This window comes from Seriola lalandi, unplaced genomic scaffold (assembly GCF_002814215.2).
Source record: "Seriola lalandi dorsalis isolate HSWRI2012SDOR001 ecotype SW California unplaced genomic scaffold, Sedor1 jcf7180002054263, whole genome shotgun sequence".
In the NCBI taxonomy this organism is placed as follows: Eukaryota; Metazoa; Chordata; class Actinopteri; order Carangiformes; family Carangidae; genus Seriola; species Seriola lalandi.
The window spans coordinates 350162-375513 of NW_019524816.1; the positions used below are offsets into that span (position 1 = coordinate 350162).

A 25352-nucleotide genomic window follows, 5' to 3' on the forward strand; every position below is an offset into this window, starting at 1 on the left:
GTTTTGACTTCTTTGTCCAGTTGGGCCACAGACAGTTTGTTCCACACAGCATACATTACAGCTCGTTTTAAATGTGACATGGCTGCAGTGTTGCAAGGGGTGTTTGCTCTGGAAGTTCCATTTCCTAGCATCTCAAAGCTGTTAGCAGCCAAGTTAGCATGTGTGAAATTCACAATGTCTTCGCAAAAAAACTAATCCAAGTGGTGCTACATGCATATATTCATGCAGCTTAGTGAACCAAGACAAATCTGTATCATTTTCTTTTTTCTATTTACGCACTAGAACATTTTTATTTCACATAAAAATGAGCATAAAGCTCTTCAAGGACATTCACCATTTCTAGGTTTGTTCACAGAAAATGCTCCTCATTAAATGTATTTTTCCGACTTGGGTGCCTAATAAATAACATGCAGAAAACATGACTGTGTAGGGGCGTCGTGTGGTGTAGTGGTCTAAGCAGGCGCCCCATGTGTAGAGGCTACAGCCCTCGCTGCAGTTGGCCCCGGTTCGAGTCCCGCATCGGACGGCCTTTACTGCATGTCGTTCCCCCTCTCTCTGCCTCCCCATTTCCTGTCTCTCTCCAATATCCTGTCCAATAAAGGCACAAAAGCCCCAAAAAAAATATACTTTAAAAAAAAAAAAACATGACTGTGAAACACTGACTCATTTTGTTTTACTCTTCGGGTTATCACACAATTATCAAGTGTGTTTTGTACAACATAGACAGGAAATAATGTAATTAATGTTTACTTAGTGCTTGTTGGCTTGTTATGTTGTGTGTAAAGATAGATAGATAAATCTATTTATATTGACATATTCAGTATGTTTAGCCCATACAAATATGTATGTTTATGTAGGTATGCTTATATTGCAGACATATGTTACTTAAATTTACTATATCCATCCCAAAGCCTGTAAGTATATGTTGATATTGTATACATTATGGTCCAAATTTCCCAAAAAAGGAAAGACAGACATGATTAGAATTAATGAGAACTTAATAAGAAAAACATATATAAGCGTATAATATTTTTATGTGTATGTTGTTTTAATAAACTTGCACGTGTAAACTGAATATATATTATTAACATATATACCATGTAAAAATTAAGCATATGTTTTTAGATGTAATTACATTTCTGTAATTAGGGGTGTCGCAATACACCAGTATTGACGACAACAGTGATATTTTTAAAATTAAATATTGATATTGTGTTAGTAATGTATATATAATAATATCGTGATGACAGACGTTAGACCGTGTGGACATTTTGTTTATCAGTTCATCTGGTTGCCTTTTTTCTATCCATTAACTGTAATTGTTCCTTTTGTACGCTATATTACAGTTATGGTTACAGAGTCTCTCTCCACCTCCCTACATTCATATTTCAGTGTAATTCATCTGCCAAAAAAGAGAGAGAAAACACACAATAAACAAAGTGAAACATTAATTACACTGGTGGCATTTCCTTTTCCATACATATTGCGATAATATCGTGAATTCTTTTGGCCATGACCATGGCAGCCCAAGCCACACGATACTTTCTTGCCATTCATACAACTAGATATATGTTTAAGGCTTAAGGTCTTTGGGACTGTTCCAAAGGGGGCAGGTTAGAATGATGAGTAACCATTTTCCCCCCAGCAAGAAACCATGTCCTGCTCTGGCTCCGCTGCCCCAGCAGTGATGAATGCCTGTGCTGCTGAAGAGCTCAGTGCAACCCACAAGACGGGACCAATTACAGCCTCCCAGACATCGCCAGAGACCACTACCTCCACATCTCTACAGTTACCATAATGACCTCTCAGGGGCCAATGGGGAGGAGTTGGGATGCGATGATACGGGGCCCTGGAGAACCTCTGACAGCACAATCTGGATGAGCACACTGACTTAACATTTACACTGGACAATGCAACTTTTCAGAGGGTTTTAAAGTGAAATATAGATTTCTGTGATGATGGTTTCATTTGTCTTCCGTGGTGTGAAAACCTCATAAATCCATTTCTGCTGATACAAAAATTTGATCCGTGACTTATCACAGAGATGGGTCTTGACCTTAAGACCCATGACAGCCATTCACAATTTGTTATTTGATTTCTAGCAAACAAGAGCACTGACTGAAAAGTATTAGTCATTTTCTTGATACCTTTCAAGTTTACTCCCTTGGAGGTATGTTGGCTGCCCCAGACAAGCGAAAAACCTCACAGCTCCAATTCAACTGTTTTCATTATCTTTGAGTTATCTGCAATGGGAATGAATTCCATGTATGTGAGACCCCTGAAACCCATCTTAACATCCTAAGTGTTTGATGTATGAAGCGCTTCAGATTTTTTCAGAAAATAATGTTTTTTTTTTGTGGAAAAAGTTAACTTTTTTTAGACAGTGCTAAGCTATTCATTATCAGTAAACCTTGTCAACTCAAAACAAGACCTGTATTTCATACTTGCCTGTAATTGGCTCCCAAGTGAAGTGATGGTATTGCAGTCTTTGCCCATTTCTAGCAATACTTTATTATACATTATTTATGTCCATCATTAAGAGAGGTATGATGATGACAATAGGCCACAGACGCACAATGCTGTGTCTCATCTCTAAACAATACCCCCTTTTGCCAATTCCCTGGCGTACACAAAGCCGACCATTAACTTTCATTAAATGCTCTATTAAGAACGTCTGCCTCCCTCTCGACTCCTCACTCTCGCCGCCTCTCTTGCTTGTGTTGCTTCGCTGTCATGCTGCCTTTTAATTGACAAAGATTGAATGTTTCCTGATGAGGGATGCAAAACTAGAGATCATATTGTGATGGGATCAGGCCAGCCGCCACACCCGACGACAAGCTGACGTTCAGACCCATGAGTACTCAATAGTATTCATTCATTCATTACAATATCAGCCCCTCTGTCATAGCTGGTAAACCCATTCAAACTCACATATGAAGTCTGCTGTGAGCTGTGCAAATGAATGACTGTTCGGCAGAGGCGGTGTGTGTTATATAGGCAGGGATGGGACAATGGCAGCCAGCAGGAAGATGCAGAGAATCTGTGATTGCTAATTACAGAGGCGCTCCGCAAAGACGCCACAACAAGACAATTGGTGTGAAGAATAAATGTTGGTGCTGCTTGTGCGTTAATTGCTGATGCTAAATTATAAACAGTGTAATTATGTTGTGTGTTGTGTCTCTAATGTGTGTGACTCTGAAAACAAGTGGTATAGCAAGATATGTTTTGTATTCTGCAAGGATAAAAGACTCAAGGCGACTAAAGCTGTAATTATTTGATACTGTAGTGACAGGTTTTCACTAACAGGTGCATGCTCGCTCGCAGTTCTATTGTAAGCACAGGTACTAATACGCTTTCAAAGTCTTTCTCCCTCCCTCTCTATAACTCTAAGTGTAGGGAGCTAAGTGAGGGAGTAATTGGAAACAATGAGCTAAAACGCAACGTTGGACGTCTGCAATGAAATAAAATTTACTTTCTGTAGGTTTAATTTGGATGCTGTCACCACAATTACGAATTACAATTTGAGCAACGAGTCATCAATCTTCAAGTTGAATGTTCTCACACAATTACTACTTTAAGCAGTGATGTTTCATTGTGTTCATCATGCACTAATTACTGATTTTGCATTGCAGCGTGTGGAGTGACAGTCATTACATGCCCAAAATGAATCACTGCAATTCAGTGTTTCGAATGCACATCCCCATCTTAACATTTGGGTTTTTACTTTGCTACTGATTAGCCATCAGTTCATTATTGTTTGTTGCGCGTCAAACTATCGAATCTATCTAGCCTTAAAAACTTCAACAGCAAAGATAAGATTCCTGCCGCTAACCGTTTATAAACAACAATCGAGTACTAAGCATTTACAGTTTGATTCAAAACACTTTATCACTGGATACCAAAGCAATGGGAAATAATTTCAGGGGCTGGTTGCACAAAACACCTTAAGTTTCTACTTAAGCATGACACTTAAGGTTTAATTTCTCCTTAGCTATGGGAGTCAAGGGTGTTGCACGGAAAGTCTTAAAAAGGTTTCCCTAGTTAAGGAAAAGATGTAACACATTTGCAGCAGTGAAAGAGGTTTACAGCTACTGTGTCCATGGAGACCAATTTACTGCATTTAGCACTTGCGATACCTGTTATCACTTTTGGGAAGCCGGTAACATTAAAGATGTGTGCTGCTATTTCAGCCTCATTATCACCATATACTCAGTCATGTTGCAATTAAGATAAAGTCAGAGGTACCGTTAGTGTTTTTCCTTGCTTTGGTCGCTAAGGTCTTCTGTGCAACGATTTTAGTGACTTTAAGTGATTCCTTAAGTATAAGACTACGAGCTGTTTGCTAGATTGTTTATATGTATGTGGACATCTAAAATATAGCAGTTCAACAACTCTTGTTACAAGGTAGTGTGCCTGGTATATTAAAGGTACAACACTTCGTCTAGTTGCATTATACCAGCATTACATTATCTTTGTATGGAACCCAGTAAATTGCAGAAAAATGGAAAAAAGAATTTGTAGGGGTCCATGGCCATAATGCATCCAATGGCCGAATATTATTTTAATTAATATTAATATCATGGCCAGATATCGCTGGTATTTACACACTGTCATCATCATTGTCATGCTTGCTTTTATGTCATGTATTGCACAGTTTATGTACTCTTCAACAGCAGCATTATTATTTGATTTGTTCATCTCCATCACTTCCCTGGTGTGTCTCAGCTGTCGCACATGGAGTTAATAAACCCAGAGATGCCAAGCTTTACAGCACATCTAAAGTCTCTTAGCTGCTCTATAATAATTTATGGCACAGCTTGATATATTAAAATTATATTATATTAAGCTGCAACTAACCCATCATTTCCCTCTAGTGATATGTATCTATAGCAGAGAAAAAAGAAATACCAGAATTAATTATTTCTAAAAGAAAAACTGAGGATAAAGCATGCAACTGCCACCATGATGCTTCATTGACCCAAACACAATCAGTTGGTGTGTGGGTCCTTGAGAGAGCTCCTAATATGTGCCCGCACTCCTTGGTGGCACTTTCTGAAAGATTGTATAGTGACACAGACAGGCATCATTACACATTTTCATGCTTCCATTCTCCCTCTATGAAATGTCACTCCGTATTCAGTGTCCTTTCGCTTTGCCTTGGCTGCGCTCTCTGCTCTCAACTGCACTTCAGTTTTTCTCACTTTGCTCAGTCGCTATCTTTGACTCTCCATTTTCCCAATGTTTGTCTTAATCTCCCTGCCTTTTCGGATTCCACTTTCACAGCATCCTCTCCGTTTTTATTTATTTATTTATTTTTATCTCCTACCCCTCTCTCTTTGCTTTACTTGACTCTACCCTAGCCTCAACTGACTGCAGAGGTCAGTTGTTCAGACTTACTATCTGACTGTTTTACTGAACTACTTTTCACTACTTTTTGCTGAATTTATGATGTCTTCAGTCTGGAGGTGGTCCAAAAAGTTGAAATTGTGGCTGACTGTAGGCTCACTGAAATTCTGTTGAAAATATTATACATAAGTCAGCTTGATCTCAGTGAAGAGATTACCTCTGTGAATCAGACAGTGTGGCTGCTGTCACAGTGTCATAGCAGTTATTCTGTTATTCACTCTCTATAGAACAGCTCTGCAATTGCACTCCTATCAGTCTCTGCTGTTTAACTTGAGAGGAGACACAAATTAAATATCTATAAATTATGTAAAAATAACATTCAGGTTTTAAGGTGGATTTTCCCCTTGATTTTGCCTTAAAGAGGTCTCTCAAGTCTCTTTTAAGCTCAGTCTTTCTGAGATAGGGACCTGTGTGTGTGTGTGTGCGTGTAAAAAAAAACAAATGCACCTATGGCGATATCCCATTCATCAGGGAGCATTTTTACAAGCCGGGCCCCTGCCAGGGGAGTATAGGCCAGCCAATGAGACCCCAGGGATTTATGACTGATGTGGGACGACAAAGCCAGCCCCAGTCTCTCCTAAATAAGCCTACAACTGATTGTGCACTGTGCATCTATTTTTCCTTTAGTCTTTTGTGTAATTTTGAAAATCAAAAAAGAACAAGTGGAGGGACAATTTAAAAGATTATATCATCAAAAAAGCTCTTACTTGATAATTGTTTTATTACTCTGTTTTTTCACCTATTACCTTTTTCTCAAAAAACATGTTTTCTACATTAACAGCATATTTTGTGTATTTGTCTCTACTAATTGCACCACCTGTATTCTTCCTTTTGAAATGGCCCACTTATTCTCCTGTCAGAAATGAGGCCCTCTACATTTTACCTGGCAGTTATTTAAGACAAGGTTTCTGCCTGGAGAGAAGTTATAAAACATATCATTATGAAAGCAGAGAGGATTTAATTGTCACTCTCTTTTCTGGCCTTTTGTTTGCATGGAGAAGAATTTAGTGTAAGAACTTCATTGGTTGCCTTTCCTCACATATGCACACAAAATGCTTTGCAGTGTGCAACTAATTTATGTTAAATTGTTATCATTATGAACTGAACAAACTGTCAGCTAATCCAGCAGCTAGTCACATGTTAATGCTGTAAATGTAATGCCTTTGCAGTTGCTACATACATAACCTCATAACATCTGAAACATCATATAACAATATGATCGCAACAAGTGAACATGCTAGTCAATAAAGGAGCTTTTTAAAAAATAAATAAATAATATACTCATATTAGTGCTGCAACCAGTAGTTGTTTTTGTTGTTGATTATTCTATTGATTACTTTTTCAATTAACTGGTTGTTTCTTTGGCAGTTTTGCTAGATAAGTGACTTACAACATCAATTAATTTCTAATTAAAATTGTTGCTGGGCTAATTTTTCAGGCAATTGACTATTCAAGTAAGGGGTTTACCATTACATGACCCTGTAATTTATTTCAGGTTTATACATTTTCATTTCTTTTTTATTTATGTGAGTTATTTGACAAGTTGAGTCTGAATATAAACTGTGCGCACATTCAAGTGTGTGCAGACACAGACACACAAATACACTCAGAACAAGTGCTGTCTCTATCTCAGCTGCACCTCTGGTGAAGACGCTGACTTTTGATTAAAGGGAGAGAAGAGGTGGGAGATGGAAGAAGGAGGGGTGGGAAAATGGCCAAAGCTCTGAGTAATGCCATAGTAAATTGTAATGTAAGACAGGTCAGCGGGAGAAAAAAAAGCTAAAACACACTGCTCTATTGCAGCACTCAAGCTACCTAGCCCATCATTTATTAAGAGAGCACTAACTGAGTGGAAAAATATAGGGGGGCAGAGAAGGACACAGGAGGGTTATGAATAAAAAGGAAAAGAAAAGAATGTGGCAGGGAAGGTGATGCTTTTATAGGACTGTGTGAAGGACTTGCAGTTACCTGCAGTATTCAGACCCCTTCAATTTTTACACACTTAATTGTGTTTTCTGCCCATCAATCTACACTCATCCATAATGAGAAGGAAACATGAAAACATGTCTTTAGGGATTAATAAAAAAATAAATAAATATAAAAAGGTCAGGTCAATCCACCTAACCACAATTTGAATCTTACTTTAATGGAGGTTTACTTAATTATCCTAGTGCCTACAACTTCCACTGTGGCAAACTGACTTGACTGGACATAATTTAGAATGATACACACCTGTGTATATGAGGTCCCACAATTCAGAAAAAGTCAGAACCAAAACCAAGACATGAAGTCCAGAGGCTCTCTGTAGACCTCCATGATTAAATTGTAGTGAGGCAAAGATCAAGGGAAGGGTATAAAACCATTTCTAAAGCTGTGAGTGTTCATTGGGGAACAGTGGCCTCAATAATTGTGAAATGGAAGTGGTTTGGAACCACCACAAAGAACCCAATGGTCTCTCTGACAGAGCTTCAGAGGTCCTCAGCCCACTATGAGTTTAAAGGTCTCTGAGCGCATGAGAAAAAAGATTCTCTGCTCTGATGAGTCAAGAACTGAACTACAAACACAGTGTCTAGCAAACACCAGGCACTGCTCATCAGCAGACTAATATCATCCCTATTGTGAAGCATGCTGGTTGCAGCACCATGCTGTGGAGGCCTTCTCAGTGGCAGGGGCAGAGAGACTGGTCAGAATTGAGGGAAGAATTAATGCAGCCAAATACAGAGAGGTCCTTGAAGAAAACCTGCTCAAGAGAGCACCTGACCTGAGACTGGGACAATGGATCATCTTTCAGCACAACAATGACCTGTAGCATCAATCCAAGATAAAGCGGGAGTGCTTTGAGACAAGTTTCTGACTGATCTTCAGTGGCCCATAGACCATCTGTGGGGAGACATGAAGAGGGCAATTCACAGATACCTCCCATCAAATCTGACAGGGCTTGAGAGGATCTGCTAAAAACATTGGGATAAACTTCTCAAATCCAACTGTAGATGTAAGTGCAGCTCTAATTGCTGCGAAATGGGTACTGAATTATAAACTGAATGCTTTTGTCAATGAGATATTTCAGTCTTTGATTTTTAATACATTTGCAAAAATGTCTAAAAACATGTTCTCACTATGTTATTATGGGTTATTGAGTAAACTGATGGTTTGAGTGTGCAAAAAGTGAAGGGGTGTGAATACTTTCTGAAGCCTCTATATAATTAGGGTGATTTATATCTAGGACTTGACATGACATTTGATGCTGCCGTAATCACTTATAAAAAACCTTCAGCTGACGACAAAAGTGAGTATAATTAAGAGACTTGTGTTTTTTGACACGTGTTCATCTGATAATGATGTAGGTTAAATAATTAGATGTCTACTTTTATATCTATGACAATGGTGATTCATTGTTGATCGATTAGTTAAGAAACGATGCTGCTGATTGAAAATAATTAATATGGAGGAAGATAAGAAAGCTGATTATAGCACCATCACAAAATGTGCTGATTATGATTTAGATTATGACAAATTAATGGAACAGTGTGGATGAACTCAATATGGCTCCCAAACTGCTTGCACTGCCTTCACCCCTCCTAAAGCTTAGAGATGCCATGAAAGAGGCTGAAAACTGCTTGAGACATTTATACTATCTGACGTGAGGCGCTAATCCAGTTATGCTGCATGTGATTTGTTTAGTTATTATTATGCAAATAGATTCAGGTGCAGCTTTGGCAGACCTTGATTACTTTGCGTCCTCCCTCTCTGTCATTCACAGCCCTCTGCCAGGTGCAAACTGAAACAGTGTTAAAGATGAAAATGAATAAAGTACATGAGTTGTAATACTTCCTGTAAACAGGTACAGGCAGAAACTGATATTTCTCAGTTTTCTCTTCCCAACAACATCGCATTTCGACCGAAACCCAACTTCCACACTTTTTCTGCTCACTACGCTTTGAGCTAACTAGTCTCAAGGGAATGAAGGAAAACCTGTATCTTCCTGCATGAATCCAAAAATAATCCATTTAAATATTTTTCTTTATGAGAATAAGTCTTGACACTACTGATCTGTCTGATTAGTTTCAAGATAGTGACACTTGTATCAAGATAGATCTTTGTAAAAGTACAAGGAGCCACATGTTAGCCACCTGGGGAATCATTTAATTCAGAATATTAAAGTAGAAAAAGGTAACTTGTTTTTCTTTGTCTGCTTCTCTGTGTTTGTGCATAGATCACGGGAATAAAAACACTTCATCTTGGGGAGTAAATGAAGTCTAGAAAAGCCACATTCAGGAAAGTGCTCTATGGGGGAATGTGATGGTCGCCGAGATCAATGAAGTAGACATGACCTCAGCATACCTCTCTTTAAGCCTTCATATCTTTATCATAAAAGACATAGTGGAAGTGAAATAAGCTGTTGGAAGCATGCTGTATCTTGTAGAGGAAATGGACTGTCTTTGCATTTAAGAGAGTGACATTGTAGGTTTTTTCATGGAATTCAACACAGAGGTTTCAGAGAGCCAGAAACCTAGTGGCCATTAAAGATGCATTCAGCCGGGATAGTTTCTGCTCGGCGTAAACACTGCAGATTCCTCTCCAAGTTGGATGTCTGCTTATTAAGACCTTGAAGCATTTTAAGACCTGAAGCCCTTAAAGCCAACACTGTCTACTCCTCTGAAGATTATGAGGTCAAGAAAGAGCAGCTGCAGTATTTAGACCTTGAGATTCAAATTCTTTTCTGTGCTTTTTCCATGGCGGCTGACGTAGAAATAAACAGGATTTCAATATTCACTGCTGGACAATGAATTTCTTCAGTATGATCGCATCTCTGTCTTGTCACTTCATAGATTTTCACCATCCTCTTGTTCCTGTTGCCCCAGAGATGCTAATTCTAAAGGATATTTCACTGACATGGCGTCATGGAAGAGGGTCACAATGAGAGGAAAAGGAAAGCATATAAATGTTTTCTTCTTGTAAAATGAAGGAGGAATGGAGAGGACCCTTGCATTATCGATTATTATGACATTTAATCTCCACACAATGTAATGGAACAACAGGAAAACCCACAGGATCAAACAATGTACTGTACGTATGTATATTGTCAGAGGATGACAAGATCATTTTTTAGGTTCCAAACCTTCGCTTTGAATGAATGGAAAAATTACAGTGTACCCAAGAGGACAGGGCATGAACATGCACAGTGTACAATGGTACCTTCAAGGCCAAATGATGAGCAGATGAAAGAAGGCAGTGGAAACCATATATGCATTGTCAAGATTGAATAGAGCTTGTGCAGCAGCAGTTCCAAGGTTCTAAAGAGGTTGAAATCATGTCCATTGTATTCAACATCATTTTTACCAAATACAACCTATACTACTATGCAAGACACTGAATTCCTATACTGCTGCTCAGTGTATCAGGAGAAAAATCTCCCTTTACAGAGGGGTAAGCAGGTGAAAATGATCTATGTAGCATGATGTCATTAACATTATGATTATAAATAATATAGACCACCTCTAAAATAAGGCAGAGGAAGCTGTTAACAAAACAGGCCTTTCAGGGTTGACAAGCACATGGGACTAGAAAACACTGGATTAGAAGATGGGAAACACCAGGGAAGAAGGACCGCAGCGTGTTTGGTCCCAAAAGCAAAAATTCAGGTGTGGGATTAGTTTGGAAAGCATCGACTGGGTGGAGAAGGTATCTGCCCAAAGATCCTATGTGAATCTGCGCCTAAATCATCTAAAGAATACAGGGTATCCAGTGTGTTAACATCAGGGTTGGGGAGAAAGTTGCTCCCAAAATTAAAACAGTTTTTTGAGATCTTGTTTATTAGTGATAGTAGTAATATCAGCAGCTGACCCAATGTGTTGCCGAGTTTATTGCCATCTTGACTTCCAGTTGATTTACATTTCAGCCTTGACCTTTGGTCATGTCAGTCAGCTAAAGAATGATATTGTAGATAGCCTACAGGTTGGCTAAATGAGTTTCCATCACAGGATGCCTTGGCTTACCCTTACTGACAGGCTGACAGGGTTAGGTGATGAGATATCCAGAAAGGGCTCAAAGCAAAGGATGTATGGATGTATGGATGGATTTTTGAGAGCCAGTCGTCAGTGTGTTTTCAATTCTATGGTTGCCTAATTTGGACACTAGCAAAGGTGGGGACTGTGGGTATGGCAACTATGTAAACCCTTTTTTCTGTCACAGAAATAAAGCACAGAAATGAAGCATTTTCTACGTGAGTCTGGTTCTATATGTACATAGTACTCTGTTGAATTGCCTTTGACCAAGGCACTTAACCTGCAGCTACTCCACTTATACAAGTTATTTACAGACTGTAGACTCTTGTAATAGACAGGTCGCACACGAGTATATACAAGTCTAACTCTGCAATCACTAAAATATTTGCATACATGTGGCTTAACTAAGAGGTTTCCGCTTAGTGCCACTTTGTTCTGCCTCAACAAACTATAGTACTCTGCTTTTTTAACCAAATAATGTATATTCTGTACATTTTATATGTACCAAACAAATAAAATGATTATTATTCTCTCTTTGCTGTGTACTGAGATTAATTTGATTCACTTGTACAATACATTAACAGAATCGTCTATACATTTACTTAAGTCATTTGTTACAAGACTAATTGTAGGATACCTTTACTTGAGTAAAGATTTTTAAAGTAAAGATCTTCCCACCTCCTGCTGCCTCTGCAGCTGTCAGCCTACTGGCAAAGATCTGGGAGGCACAGGTGTCAGCTTGTCAGCTGCCGTCTCTCTTAGGCGTTTAGCCGGCTCAAAGGGAGGTTTGGAAAAGAAATCCAATCTCTGCCCTTGTGATATTGTCTTCAACTGTCCACTCACCGAATTTGATCCCACTTGGTGGCAAATCAGGTTAAACGCGTGCATACATGCACATCAAAAGTTCGAACATGAAATATATGACATCTACATGAGGAGAGAGGTTAACCATTTCTGACAATGACATTACTAGGCTATGAAAGCATATATTCTTTTTGTTGTAAGAAAATATGAATGACAGACATTAAGTCTGATTCTTTATTTAAACATATACATACATACATACATACATATACACATATATATATATATTTTTTTTTTTTTTTATGGGGGGCTGTCACACAACACACTCGTACTTCCAACGTCTATGATTATTATTTGTCATATTAGTATTTGATGCACCTTTTTTATTTGTAAAACTTACATTAAGTGTTATGATAATCACCCAAAATTTGCTCCTTTTGCAAAAACGTCTAACATGTACAAATTCTGACAATGCTTTTAAACATTTTAAGGGATATGGCCAAAGTAAAGGGATTTCTAACAGCAAATTCCTGCTCCATTGTGATAATTAACATGCTGCTAGAAACTCTTTTAGTATACCAATAAACACTGGTCATCTTCCAGCCTTTCATGTTTTTGTAACTGAAAAACTCCAGGAAGCATTCGACTACATGTGTTTCCTCTGGGACAGCTTGTACTGTACTTTGTGAAAACTACAGCTTTATCACTTGAGGTGTGTTCAGTCTTCGCGGGGATAGGGGTGGGGTGGGTGGGGGGAGACAATGGTTACAATTAGTGTTGTACCTGGTCTACTATGAGGTATGAAGAGGTTGGAGTATTGTGGCAGGATTAGCAACTAGCTTAGCTTGGTTTTTCAGACACTGATATTAACCGGAAAGCAGAAGAAAGAAAAGCTTTGGGGTGATCAAACAGCTAATCTCAATTTTACCGCTGGCATGAGCAGAGCTCATTAAAATGTGTGTACCTGTTTGTCTTTCTCTCCTCCTCTCTCTATCTTGCCAAGCCTCTCCTCCATATTGTGTTTCAATTTGTTCTGCTTTTGTTGAAAAATGGAACATATTCAATGTCATCTCTTTACAATTCAACACAAGTCTGCCTCATTAGCAAGCGTCTTCAAAAGAAAGGGACAGGCACTGTCTGAATATGGTATGCCAAGTAATTCCTCCTCCCTGCATCTCCTCAACCTGAAAAACGCTTCATTAGATATTCTGCTGTAGTCGTTATTCCTCATTTCCCATCACTATATTTAATAATGGCATTAATATCTTTGACATTGTCGTGTTATTTGCACAGTAAAGCAGGTTGTTCCCTTGAATGGGTGTTTGTGTTTACTCCCTTTTCCACATGACCAACACTGTTTACTTCAACTTCAGCTGTATAAGGGGCAGAAACAGAGCATAACTATAGCACCAGAGAGTCGTTAAAACATGATGCTATTGGTTCTATCTGCTTGACTTACTTTGATGATTTATTGCTCCGGTTTGAAGGATTTGCATTTAACTGTTGAGGTCTAGCACAGACAAATCACCGATTTCCAACACAAATAATTCTTACTAAAATTTTGAAATTGCTGAACTGAGATTCAAATTTGTAAGGGTAGTGTTGTTTTGTGACAGTGTCATCCATAGTGTTGCAGGACTAGAGACAGTCCTAAAACACAGAAATTAGTTAGCATTTTCGATCTTCCACTTCCTTTGTCTAGAACTCAGTGGGTTTTTTGAATGGGTTTGTGGTTTGATGTCTGAAATAAGGTCTGTGATTAACACAAGCTAAGGACATTTTCAGGTTGTATTCTATGACTTATAATACATCAGTGAATAGCCCAGTCATGATTTTTCAAAACTTTTACGCGTCTTAAAAAAGGCCGGTTGCTAATAAGTGTCTAAATGAGACTACAGAAGTTGTCGGGGATCACGCTGAACACAAAAACTTATCTACTCACCAGTCCACCTTCACAGCCTCCTTGCATTCAGCACTATACTGGTTATAGCATATAGCAAAGCACCAATATTCTCTTTGGCTTTAGTCAGAGAACATTCACTAATTAAACGTAAGTGTCCTTGTCGCACTAATGGATTAATGATCAATATATCATTGCTGAATTAACTGTGATACCTTGGCATAATTAGCATAAACAAATGGAAATAATTAGCCTCTGCCTACACCAAGTGGTATTACTGGTGTGAGTGTTCTCAAAAAGAAGACACATGATATAAACCTTATTGCTTCCTGCCACAAAGAGGATGCTGCTAATTGTCCCTGCTATCTTCTCCAGAGGAGGCTGCATGTCGTCTGTGTGATGGTCTTGTTTGTCTTTGGTAATTATAATGAAGCCTCCAAACGAACACGGTAATTACTAATGTTAAAATGCTGCAAGTCACACCTAGCAAGTTTAAAACATTTCACTGAAAAAATAAATTAATAAATATTTGTATTATACGGCACCTAAGAGCCAAAGCATTTCACACCATTAATGTGAAAGAATGTAACCAATGGCCCATCAGATCCATGTGAAAAAACATTTAAAAACAGGCGAAGCAGCCATCATAACAACAGGCTCATTAATACTTTCCTGCAGAGGCTGAGGGGATGTGTTTGATGAAAGAAATTCCTGCTTCGCTTTTGAATATATTCTGGAATAATTAACAACATTTTTACTGGAGCTAAATATTCACATCCTAGGCAGTCGTAAGGCTCATTTTGTCTGATATCGTCTGTGATGAAATCAAAAGATTTTGCTCTGATAGTAGAAAGTAAAAACAAATTGACCTGAACAAGCAGTCCCAATTTGATCATTCTTACACTAGTGAAATGTATATGGACCTACACCAATCAACTTTTCTTTCTTGTTTTTTCTCTCATAATTTTTTGGCCAGTCTTATGCCTTTATTTGACAGGAAAGTGGAGACAGACAGGAAGTACGAGAGAGAGAGATGCCGTAAAGGGTCCAACTGGCCGAGAGTCACACTGGGGACCTGCTGCTCAGGGCTCATTACACCCATATGGTATGCACCCTAACCACTCGGCCATCCATTTTAAATGTTGCAAGAAAATCATGAGTTTCCCCATCATCTCAATCATTTGGTGTAAGGTGATTGTCCAAGCTGTCTTAAATAATTTTTTAAATTATTTTCGTCTTGCTGTTCTGATACAATGTTTCATATTACCGTGAGTTTTTAGTCCTGGTTCATGCAAATAGTTACGCTTAATGATGTGAACACTGTCAACCTCACAATGCATGAGAGTGAGTTGTTTGGTGTAAATCTGGCATTAAATACATATGAGAGGCAATGGTAATTGGACACTAGGAAAAATAAATACAAAGTCAAAACATGGTCTTCTTAGGGCCAAATCATGACAATTACAGTGTTGAGGTACAAACTTTATATAATAATAATAATGATGTAGAATTTCAAAGAGCAAAAACGTCTAGAAAAATTTTTTTTTTTTTTGTCCTATAAATGTCCACTCAGAGCATGATGGTAAATAACCTCAAAGGAATCTAGTCATAGTCTTAGAAACAGTAACTCTGCAAGTTCCCCAGTCTTTACAAAATCTAATAGTGTGATAATTAAAACTCTGAAGTGGCCCACAGATTAAATTATTTTCAGCGTGGAAGATAGGAAGGGGGAAATTGAGTGAAAAATGACACATATTTAGTTGTGAGAGGGTGTCAGTCTTTTCAAAGTCTTCTAGTATATGTTAGGCATTAGGCTGGAGTGCGAGCTGCTGGTCATATTGTGTGCAATACTTTCCATATCAAATGAGCAAAACACCTGCGTTCAACGTTTGGTACTGAAAAGTGATATCATGTTCCTCTTATCGTGATTAATTGTATTTTTCGCCTTCAGTGGTATTGCTAAAAGATTCTTCTGTATTATCATGTTCTACCATCATATTGTAAAGCTGCTCCGGCTTCTTTGATAAGGATCCTTTTAAACTATGTTGCACTGTAGAATCAACGAGGCTATTACAGGGAATGAATATGGTAATAACTGCTATCACTGTGTTCTGCAGGTTGTCAACGGGAATGACAGAGCTGTATTCCCTGTATGGTGTATGTTCAACATGTCTTCCTCGGAGACTCGCATTCACTATACAAAACTCCATTCACTCAGTGCTATCCTTGGGGACTGTGTGTGTCGCTCCCTCACCACACTTTAGCTGACAAAGGAGGGATGCCTTGAAGATTTTTTGCCTGTCCAAAAACAAAGAGAAGGAAGACAGAGAGCACAAAACCCATTTTCCCCATTTTCTCTGGGCAATTACACAGATAAAGCTCAGAGAATTGGGTTTTTTTTTCTTTGAAATGCAGGAGAAATGGTGTTAAAACAGAGCAAAGAAATTGTGAGAAATGGCTTATTGTTGCTATTGCTTCTGTGTTTGATTTGCAAAGCCTTGTATGTGACTGTTTAAAAAGAAAAAAAAAACGTGCACAGCATAGTCCATGTGTGAGTCCTGTGTTTATGTAAAAATAAGGGGGGGGGGCTGCCAATCATGCTTGGTAGCATATATCTATGTGTGCGTGTGTGTGTTGTATTTGTCAAGAGTCCTCCTCAACCTACACACATGTTTAGCTCTGGTACTTTGCTCTGGTGTTTATGGCACTACAGTGTTTGAGCTGTGTATGATATTTTGGCAAGGGAACTGTCAGGGCACAACTACAGAGCAAGGCTTGAATGCCCAATTAGACGAGGGAATTGAGCATAGAGACATCTTCCCCCCACTAAAGTCCTATGAAACCAGATTTACAACTATTATTCTTCCCAGTAGCACCGAGCCGCCTCAACCTCAATCCCCTGCAGGCAAGGGGTGTTCAGATAAAGAAAAAGACCCCTGAAAATAAATAAGTTTCAAACACAGCGGCTCACAGATTAATAACACAGATGGGTGGGGGGGGGGGTTACTTCCCAGCCATGTATACTGTGTTGATTGGGCACTTAGAACGGCTGCCGTCTGTTTCATTTGTGAGACAAATCTTTCAATGGGGTGTCTGTAATTTTGAATATGCAAATGGAGCCATTGTCGCTGCGTGACTCTGGGGTGGGCAACTGAGGGATGTTGTCGGTGCACGCTTGGTTGGTGGTGTTTTATAAGGAAGAGGTGCAATTGTCTATTAATCATTCAGGCTGAGTGAGAGAGCATTAACAAAAGTTGTGTTGCCTGGAGAACGCAGTTTTTCCCCAATTAAGCGAAGACAGATTATGTTTACATTTTCTAAACTATATATGACAGCTGAGGGTGTGTATCCCTTCTGCTTGGGGGTTAGTTAAGACGCATTGCTGCCTTACTGCAAAGGACACAGTCCAACATGATTGCAATCTGGTGGGAGAGTTTAAAGATGGGGTTGATGTGGGATGGCATGGTCCAGCACCTTCAGAACATCAGCACGCTTCCTTAAAACCCTCACTGACAGCCTCTTAATGATTCTCGTGTCTTATCTCCGAGTAGATTGACAGCAGTCTGTGCCACAGCCTAGACAGAAGCAATCAATCGAAGAGAAAAACCTTTCTAATTACAGACATCAGTTACTTCACTTTACTGTAGGAGATCAGCAGAGTAGATATACTACAAAGAGTGCACAGATGCACAGGAGACTAGTTTTATCTATCAATCACATGCCATGCATAATGACAACACATTATGCTGCAGCTCGATATACTGCAAAAAAATAAAAAAATTAAAATGAAAGCAAGCATTCATTATATCTAGTAATTGCTGATTACTCTATTGACACAGCAGTCGTGTAAAATGAGTACCAAGTAAAGTGACACAAACAAAGTGACAATTACATTCCTACTCCTCAGCATATGTGACAATAGCATAATTGGCTGTGTGCATGATTCACTTTATTTGAATTTCACCACAAAGTTTTGTGAGACCAGGCTGCTAATTACATGTCTCGCTGCTAAAAACACTGTGGCTAATTTTACACTATTCATTCCCCGCATCTCCAGCTTATGGAAGGGTGTTCTGTGTTCAGTAATTTGTGTCTGTAACCCAGCGTGAGGACACTGGCACAGTGCCATTCCTCTACATACTACCCTCTTACGAATATCAGTGCTAATTGCACCAAGCATATCCCAAAGGACAACACTGTAACAAAAAAAAAAAAAAGTTTAAGTCCGGAAATAAATCATTGTCTTCCACCGAAAAAAAAAAAAAAAAGTCTGGGGCACCTTTTGATCTTATGACTCCTCACCGTCAGTGGGCCCCCTGGGGGGCCCTTCGTGACTTCAGTAACCTCAGCCTCACCACCAGCTTCCTGGTGTCTTGCTGTATCTTTTTCTCTTTGACTCCCTACCTTTATTTCCATGCTGTCACTCTTTTCGCTTCACAGGCAGCCACTCCAAGCATCAAAATAACACACGAGACAACCCGACTTCTGAGGTCTAAAGCCTACAATTACCTGAGCTTCCAGCCCCAGTGGCCCAGGACCAGAGATCTATTCACACTTAAGTGCCTTGTAACCATGGCTATTATTTCAAGATGATATACGAGGGCGAGGTATTTTAAAGTCAAAGAGGTAAAGGTGTCTCCATCAAAATACAGTCATTGTACCGTGGGTAAAAGTGAAGTGTGCCAATGTGATTTTTTTTTTTTTTTGCCAGTCAGACAGGCAGCTCGGTGGAAACAAGCGAGTGAGAGCAAAATAATACAAAAAAAGAACAAAGGAGGAAACTGAAGGATGAGGTGATCAGCTGTCTTCACCTTGGTCCACAATGCTGGATTTAGGTCATGTTGGGATAGCAATTGGCTAAAGGACTTTACTCTGCTCCAGTAAAGCCAACATCTGCTGAAAGGGGGGGGGTCAGTCATCTTTCAAGGTGAAGAGGATAGGCTGGCACAGATGCTGCCAGGCTTTTGTTAAATCTTATTTGACCCTCTGTCCACTCTTGTTTGGCAAGCACATTTACACTTGGCAGCATCATTTAGGTTTGTGTTTATCAAAACAATGTTGGATACAAATTCCTGTAAACCTTGTTATTTCTGACGCAATATCTGACATATGCACCAAGGTATGATTGTGTAATAACAGAATAGCAAAGAGTATTATTATGTTTTATTATGACGATTGTCTTTTGGTCAATTATCTAAGAATAAAAGGTTTTAAGATCTTTTTTAAGAAACATTCCACTTCTTCAGTGACTGAGAAACCATTGGATGTAATGGATCTAATCTAAATGGAATTTGAGCTGGCATGCGTTCATGGCCCCTGTCCAATAACATTTAAGGGACAGACAGAAAGATGACACTGGAATGGTTATTTCCTCTCAGTGGTGATTTTGTGTGGAAGAGTGCTTGGCAACCTGCTCTTACCTTTGAGGTCCAGGTTGCGGGCTCCATTGGAGTGCTGAGTAACGGTGCGTGAGTCGATCTTGAGCGTATGTACGTTGTTGGCATCCCGGGACACCACCACGTTGTGCCACTGGTTGTCATTGAGCGGCTTGTCTGAGTTGCCCTTCATCAGCGACGGCCCGTTGCCCAGATCAAAGACGTAGTGGACGTAACTGTGAAGAAAGATTTCAGTGTAAGGAGTGTGTGAGAGTGTCTTGTGTATTATTACAACATAATCCAGTGGCTGTTCTTGAAAGGAAGAAAATCAAAATCATTGCGTGTCAGTCAGAGCAAATGGGGACAATTATGTTAGGACTGATTCGGTATCACATCATAATGTTTTCTTTCAGTGACTCACTGATGACAGGTCACAGTCAAAAGCACTCAACCTCCAATTGCCGTGATGAAGTGAGTGAAGATTGGATAACATTCTGCTCCCCTACTTTGTTTCTAATGTCTCTATCCTCTTCTCTGCCTAAGAATATATTTCTTAGGAACATAATATTAGCAGTTCATGTGGCTGCACATGAAGCCTGGGATTTACTCACCGATTTGACATGTAAATATAGAAACCTGCTTTTTTGTCTACAAGCCCGTTTGCCCACAGGCAGCCGAGGTGGCACAGTTCCCTCCTTCACACAAATATGGCTCTCTTTTGTGTTTTGGGTTAAGGCTATTGTGGCTGTTTCATTCAAGGTATGTGTCTTTTTTTTTCCTACCCCGATTCCAATTCCTTTATGTAGCCTCTTGTCTTTGTGTGGCAGAGGCAGCTCAGGCTTTTGTGTTGTAACAGTGCTGAATATAGAAGCACAAGAGGAAGACAGATACACAAACGAAAGCCTCTTTTTGATACTCTAATTATGAACAGTATTTAGGGTGATATATTCACAAGTAGGTTTTTTCAGGTTTGTGCAAGCTTTTTCAAGCCTTTATAGAAAATTCAACAAATACTTTGACGATCAGAGAAATGCATTGAGCTCACAATTTTGCATTAATACATTATCAGTTATTAGATTGTTACATAAAGTTTTCAAGAAAAAGTAGACATGATTATCCGCTTTCTGTTTCTCAGCCAATAACAACCTGTGGTATATAGAGTTTCCAAATGAGTTTTTAAAGGTCCCGTATTGTATAAAGGTAGATGTCCATGTCTTTTTTGATTATAAAACAGGTCTAGGTTCGATTAATATTGTGAAAGTATCAAAGTGTGCAATCCACAGATAGAAAGAACACAGTCCGTATTCAGAAACTGAGCTGTCAGTACTTTCGTGACTTTGTGATGACACAACAAAACAGTCACCCCTCTCAGCAATGCGACTAAACAACCTTTCCTGTCAATCAGTTAACTGAAATTACATGGAACTCACCCCTTCACCAGTTCCACAACGATGAAGTCGCTGCCGTCCCCAGAGTTGAAGAGCATCAGGCCGTCGGGCGTGGTGGTTTTGAACTGAAAGAAGAGGTGCATGGAGGCATAAGCTTGTAACGTGGCTAATGCTAAGTAGCTGCCTTTCATTCGAAACGTCACCGGATCGGCGATGATGTGGCGCATGCCGAAGCGGGCGTTCAGCTCGCAGTAGGAGATGTCCCCATTTTTACACTGGTCTAGATATGGCAGCCCATTGAAGGTCAAGCCCTGGAGGTGGCCAATGAAGTTTGAGGGCACCACGGATATGAAGCGGCGCTCGGTCATGATGCCTGTCTCTATGTTGTGGAACTCGAGACGCGTGTGGGCACCAGTCATCTGGCCTGAAACGTTGGAGGATACAGAAAAAAAGAGCATTAACTTAGAAAACAAGTGGTAATACATTAATTGCAGCACAGTAAGGCATCCTGGGAAAACATTTAGGATTATGTCACATTATAACATTGTGACAGGATTATAACCATTCTCAGCAGATAAATTCCATATGTTTTAAAGAAGAATAAATATGATATAATATTACTAATAAACTTCTACAGTTTTATAATTTCAATGGAAACAGTATGTCAAACTCAAATTTTAATAATGGAAAAGCCATGGTAATATTATAATGCATTCATAATGCATTTAACCTTTAATGCAATGCTATAGTACATTAAACTGTAATTTATGGTGTCTGCTACACTAATTTAGCAATAAATACATATTATATGGTTCTGGCATCTCTTTACTATGGTTACATTGCTTGGCTTAACAGTGTGCATGCAGCATATGGTTTTATTGCATAGGTTCACAAAGGTTCAGTCTGTTTTTTTAACCTGCTGTGAAGGATAATATACAAACATAATATTGCAGAAAATCTTTTGTTTGCACTCTACATACCACAATTTATATAGTGTTTACTGGGAGATGTTGAGTAATGAGCTTGGCAAACTGCCTTCCCTGCTGATGCCCGGCCAGCCTTGCCAAGACTCCCTGGGCGATTCCTCCTTATTTTCTTCCCCATGAACCAGTTTGTGAACCAGTTGGAACTTCACAGGGTCATCCCTTGCTCCTGGCCTCAGCGTGCCTACTCTCTTTCCTTCGTCTAGTTTACACCTTTTTCCTCACCTCTTTCTTCATTCTTTGCCCTGCCATCCTTTTTCGCCCGAGGCCACAATACAGTGAGTGCCTGTGACTCCACCTCATCTCTTGACCTTTCATCCTTCCTTTGCTATTTTCTTAGACGTTGGCTGAACCTTTTCCTCCGTGCTTTGTACACAGCTGCTCAGCTGCAGTTGTTATATGCTTGAAAAGCCTCTTCCCCTTAATTTCTCTTCTGTGCTCAGTCTAAATTGCATAGTTTCTTCTTTCACTTTCTTCATATGAATGTATGGATTCACTACTGTTGCAACCAGCTTGTTCACAATTTATGTTTTTTAATATGTGACGTACTGTGGGTAAGATCGTGTTCCACTTATCTTAATTTCAACATTATTATGACTGCTGTCATTAAACACTTTTTTTTAAAGCTGTTACCAGTCTCCCTCAATATCAGTTTAATTAGCTAATGACTCTTTATTGTCATAATTAGTCAGTTTCCTCTTTTAAATGAGTCAACTTTCTCAAGGTGGATTCATTTAATGTGGGGCTATTACATGGGGATTTTGGAATACACAACCCTTTGAGTTATCAATCCCTCTGTGTCCCAAACACGACTAACCTTCCACTGTGACGTTATCCACAGACAGCTGCAGGCTCTTGCCTCTTCGCACCACCTTCACCGTGTGCCACTCGTTGTCGTTTAGCTTCTGCCCCGCGAACACTATCTCAGGTCCTTTGCCTGTGGTAGGAGGGGGGGGATTCAAATCACAAACAGCACAGCGGGAATGGTGTGTGCGTCTACTCACGCACCCACACACAGACACACAGTTCACACATGGTAGGTGACAGAGCTACAGGAGAAAATCTGCATGTTTGCAAAACACATTCACACTATGGATTCTCCCAGTATACTGGGAATGAAAGGAATCAAATATGCGGCCTGACAGACTGTAAAATCGAATGTCTTCTCGAAAGCTCACAGCGTTGCGGCGGGATGTCATCAAAGACAGTTGGACAAATAAGTCATAACCAGCTGAGGAAGTAGATTAGAACAGGCAGCCAACGACTGCTGGAGATGCTCTGTTACAAGCATTTTATGAAGTCGTGTTCTGCTTTCACAGAGCATTTCATGTCTTAGTGCAGCACATGGATGATTCTCTCAACACGTCCTGCAAGTGGGGGAGTTGATGGGCGAGACTAGACGGTTTAACTGCTCATCCCCCCAAACCACTCCCCTCTCCTAATTCTTCTCCTCTCCCAGTTCCACCACTTGCCTCTCGTGCTGCTGTTTTGCCGCTGCCACTGAAAGAAGACAGTTTGATGCAACGGCATATGGTGTTGCAGAAATGCTTATTAGAGCCATAGTTACATAAGCATCTTTTCAAAGTGGGGAACAGGCTATTTATATCCCGCCATGACAGAGCCTTATTACACCAACATTAGAACAAATTGTTGGCATCAGGGATTGACAGCGGGAGAAACAGTGGATTTTGATTGAGACAGTAGTTATTAATACCTCGTTATATGCACCATGATGAGTTGATGGGATTTAGTCAAGGTAGTGGCTATCTGAGCTGTGTCAAAGTTAGTTTAAGGGTTCAAAATAGACAAACATGAGAGGGTACGGCAACTAAAGGGAAATCATCCCTCACATAGCTTCAGGAGCTGAAATGAAGCCCTGGCCATAGTGGGATAGGCACAGCGTCATGACACCGAGGTGAAGGTGATCGGCGAGCACAGACAGGAAGGAGGATTCTGTAAACAACAAAATAATGAGAGGAGACGTCCACCTTATTGGCAACAGGGGAGACTGAAATAACAGAATGCTAGAGGAGACCAGTCGCTTCCATTAAAAAGGCTATTTGTAAGTTTTCTCTGCCAGGGAATGTGGATTCTTGCCAGGAGCAGGTGGTGGTGATTGTCGCTTCACAATAGCATCAGTCATCTTTGTGTTTACAAGACGAGAGGTTATAATACGCCCTCTGAGCAGTGCAACGACTTCAGTGCAGATTGGAGGCTAAAGTGAGTCACTATCGCTAGGGCTAGCTGGTTAGCGTGCTAACTTCAGTGGAAGAAAAGAAGTGATAGCAGCAAGAGTTACAGTGATATTTTGGGTTATTTCACATGGAGTTGCATCTCCAGCGTGCACTGTATTACTCCGCAGATCAGCTGTTTGCGTCGGCCAGAGCTAAGCGTAGGTGTGCTTGTGCGTATTAATATGGATGTTCACAGTTGAAAAAATGTAGTTCCAAAGGAAAGGGCTGTTTGATGGCAGGATAAAGTTGTGAAAATATTCAAAATAAAGCATACACCTCAACTGATGTTAGTTTTCTTTTCTGTGGGCATGTTTATTAAATGGTTAAAACATGTTTTTGCAGAAGGCCCCGTCCACAGCAGCACATCACTCAGCTTCTGTGCCGGTCTCCTGGCCGCTCCTCTAAACTGGGAGTTCACTGATCCGAATCTTCGGCAGATAATACACCGACTATCACTCATACAACCCCACGTCAAATAACCCAAACTATCACTTTAACTTGGCCGTCACTTTCCACTGCTGATCACAGCTGTGAATGAAGTTTGATGCTGAACTCTCAACATTTCTTCTTGACTGGTGAGTAAACAGCTGTTAATGCTACCGCTGGCTATGTAGCAATAGTAATACTTACACATAGCTCTTTTAAGCCACCTCCTGTACTCTCTGTGTTTTTAGGCAGCTCTGGAGTGGAGCTAGGGCCATTGTGTCACTGTGGCTGGTAAATAAAGAAACTGTGACATCAAAAGACCCTGCCTTTCTCACACCATTAGCACTGATGATTTGTTTATTATAGATCTAATATTAGAAATCCCTCTCCACTTCCAGGGTCAGTGGCTCTTTCCCGACTGGCTGGCCGCCTGGAGCCTGAGTGTATTATACAAGGTGCTCAAGTGGATGATATAGTACAGACGGGTGAAACATGATTGTCCCCTCCCAGTTGTGTGTGAAATTTAGTTTAGAGTAAAAAAAAAAGAAAAAGGTCCCATCAATTGATGGCCCCGCCTGGCAAGAACACACACATGGCCCACTGGAGAATTGTTTTCCTATTTACTCCCGTTATTTTTTTATTATATTGGGTTTTTTCATGGGCTTTTTGTCTTCAGCCACATGAAATTGGAAAGAGAGACTTTTGATCACACCATGTGTGAAGTAAATATAAAGCAAAATGCTGCTATATTGCTGCAAAGAGAGAAAGAGTGTATGAAAGATGCCAGAAGCTGATACAAAGATAGATAGGAGGACAGGGTGAAATGTGAAA

At 39.8% G+C, this 25352-nt stretch overlaps 1 protein-coding gene across 1 annotated transcript in view; it reads right to left on the minus strand.

The window, feature by feature from the left end:
* The window catches only part of LOC111654229 (neurexin-2), a 395909-nt gene that overhangs the window by 315487 nt on the left and 55070 nt on the right, over positions 1–25352 (minus strand). The window contains exons 7-9 of the mRNA XM_087173672.1: positions 22679–22798; positions 20921–21302; positions 19536–19726 (exon numbers count right to left, since the gene is read on the minus strand). Coding sequence (XP_087029798.1) covers positions 19536–19726; positions 20921–21302; positions 22679–22798 — 693 coding nt within the window. The remainder of the gene's footprint in view (positions 1–19535; positions 19727–20920; positions 21303–22678; positions 22799–25352) is intronic.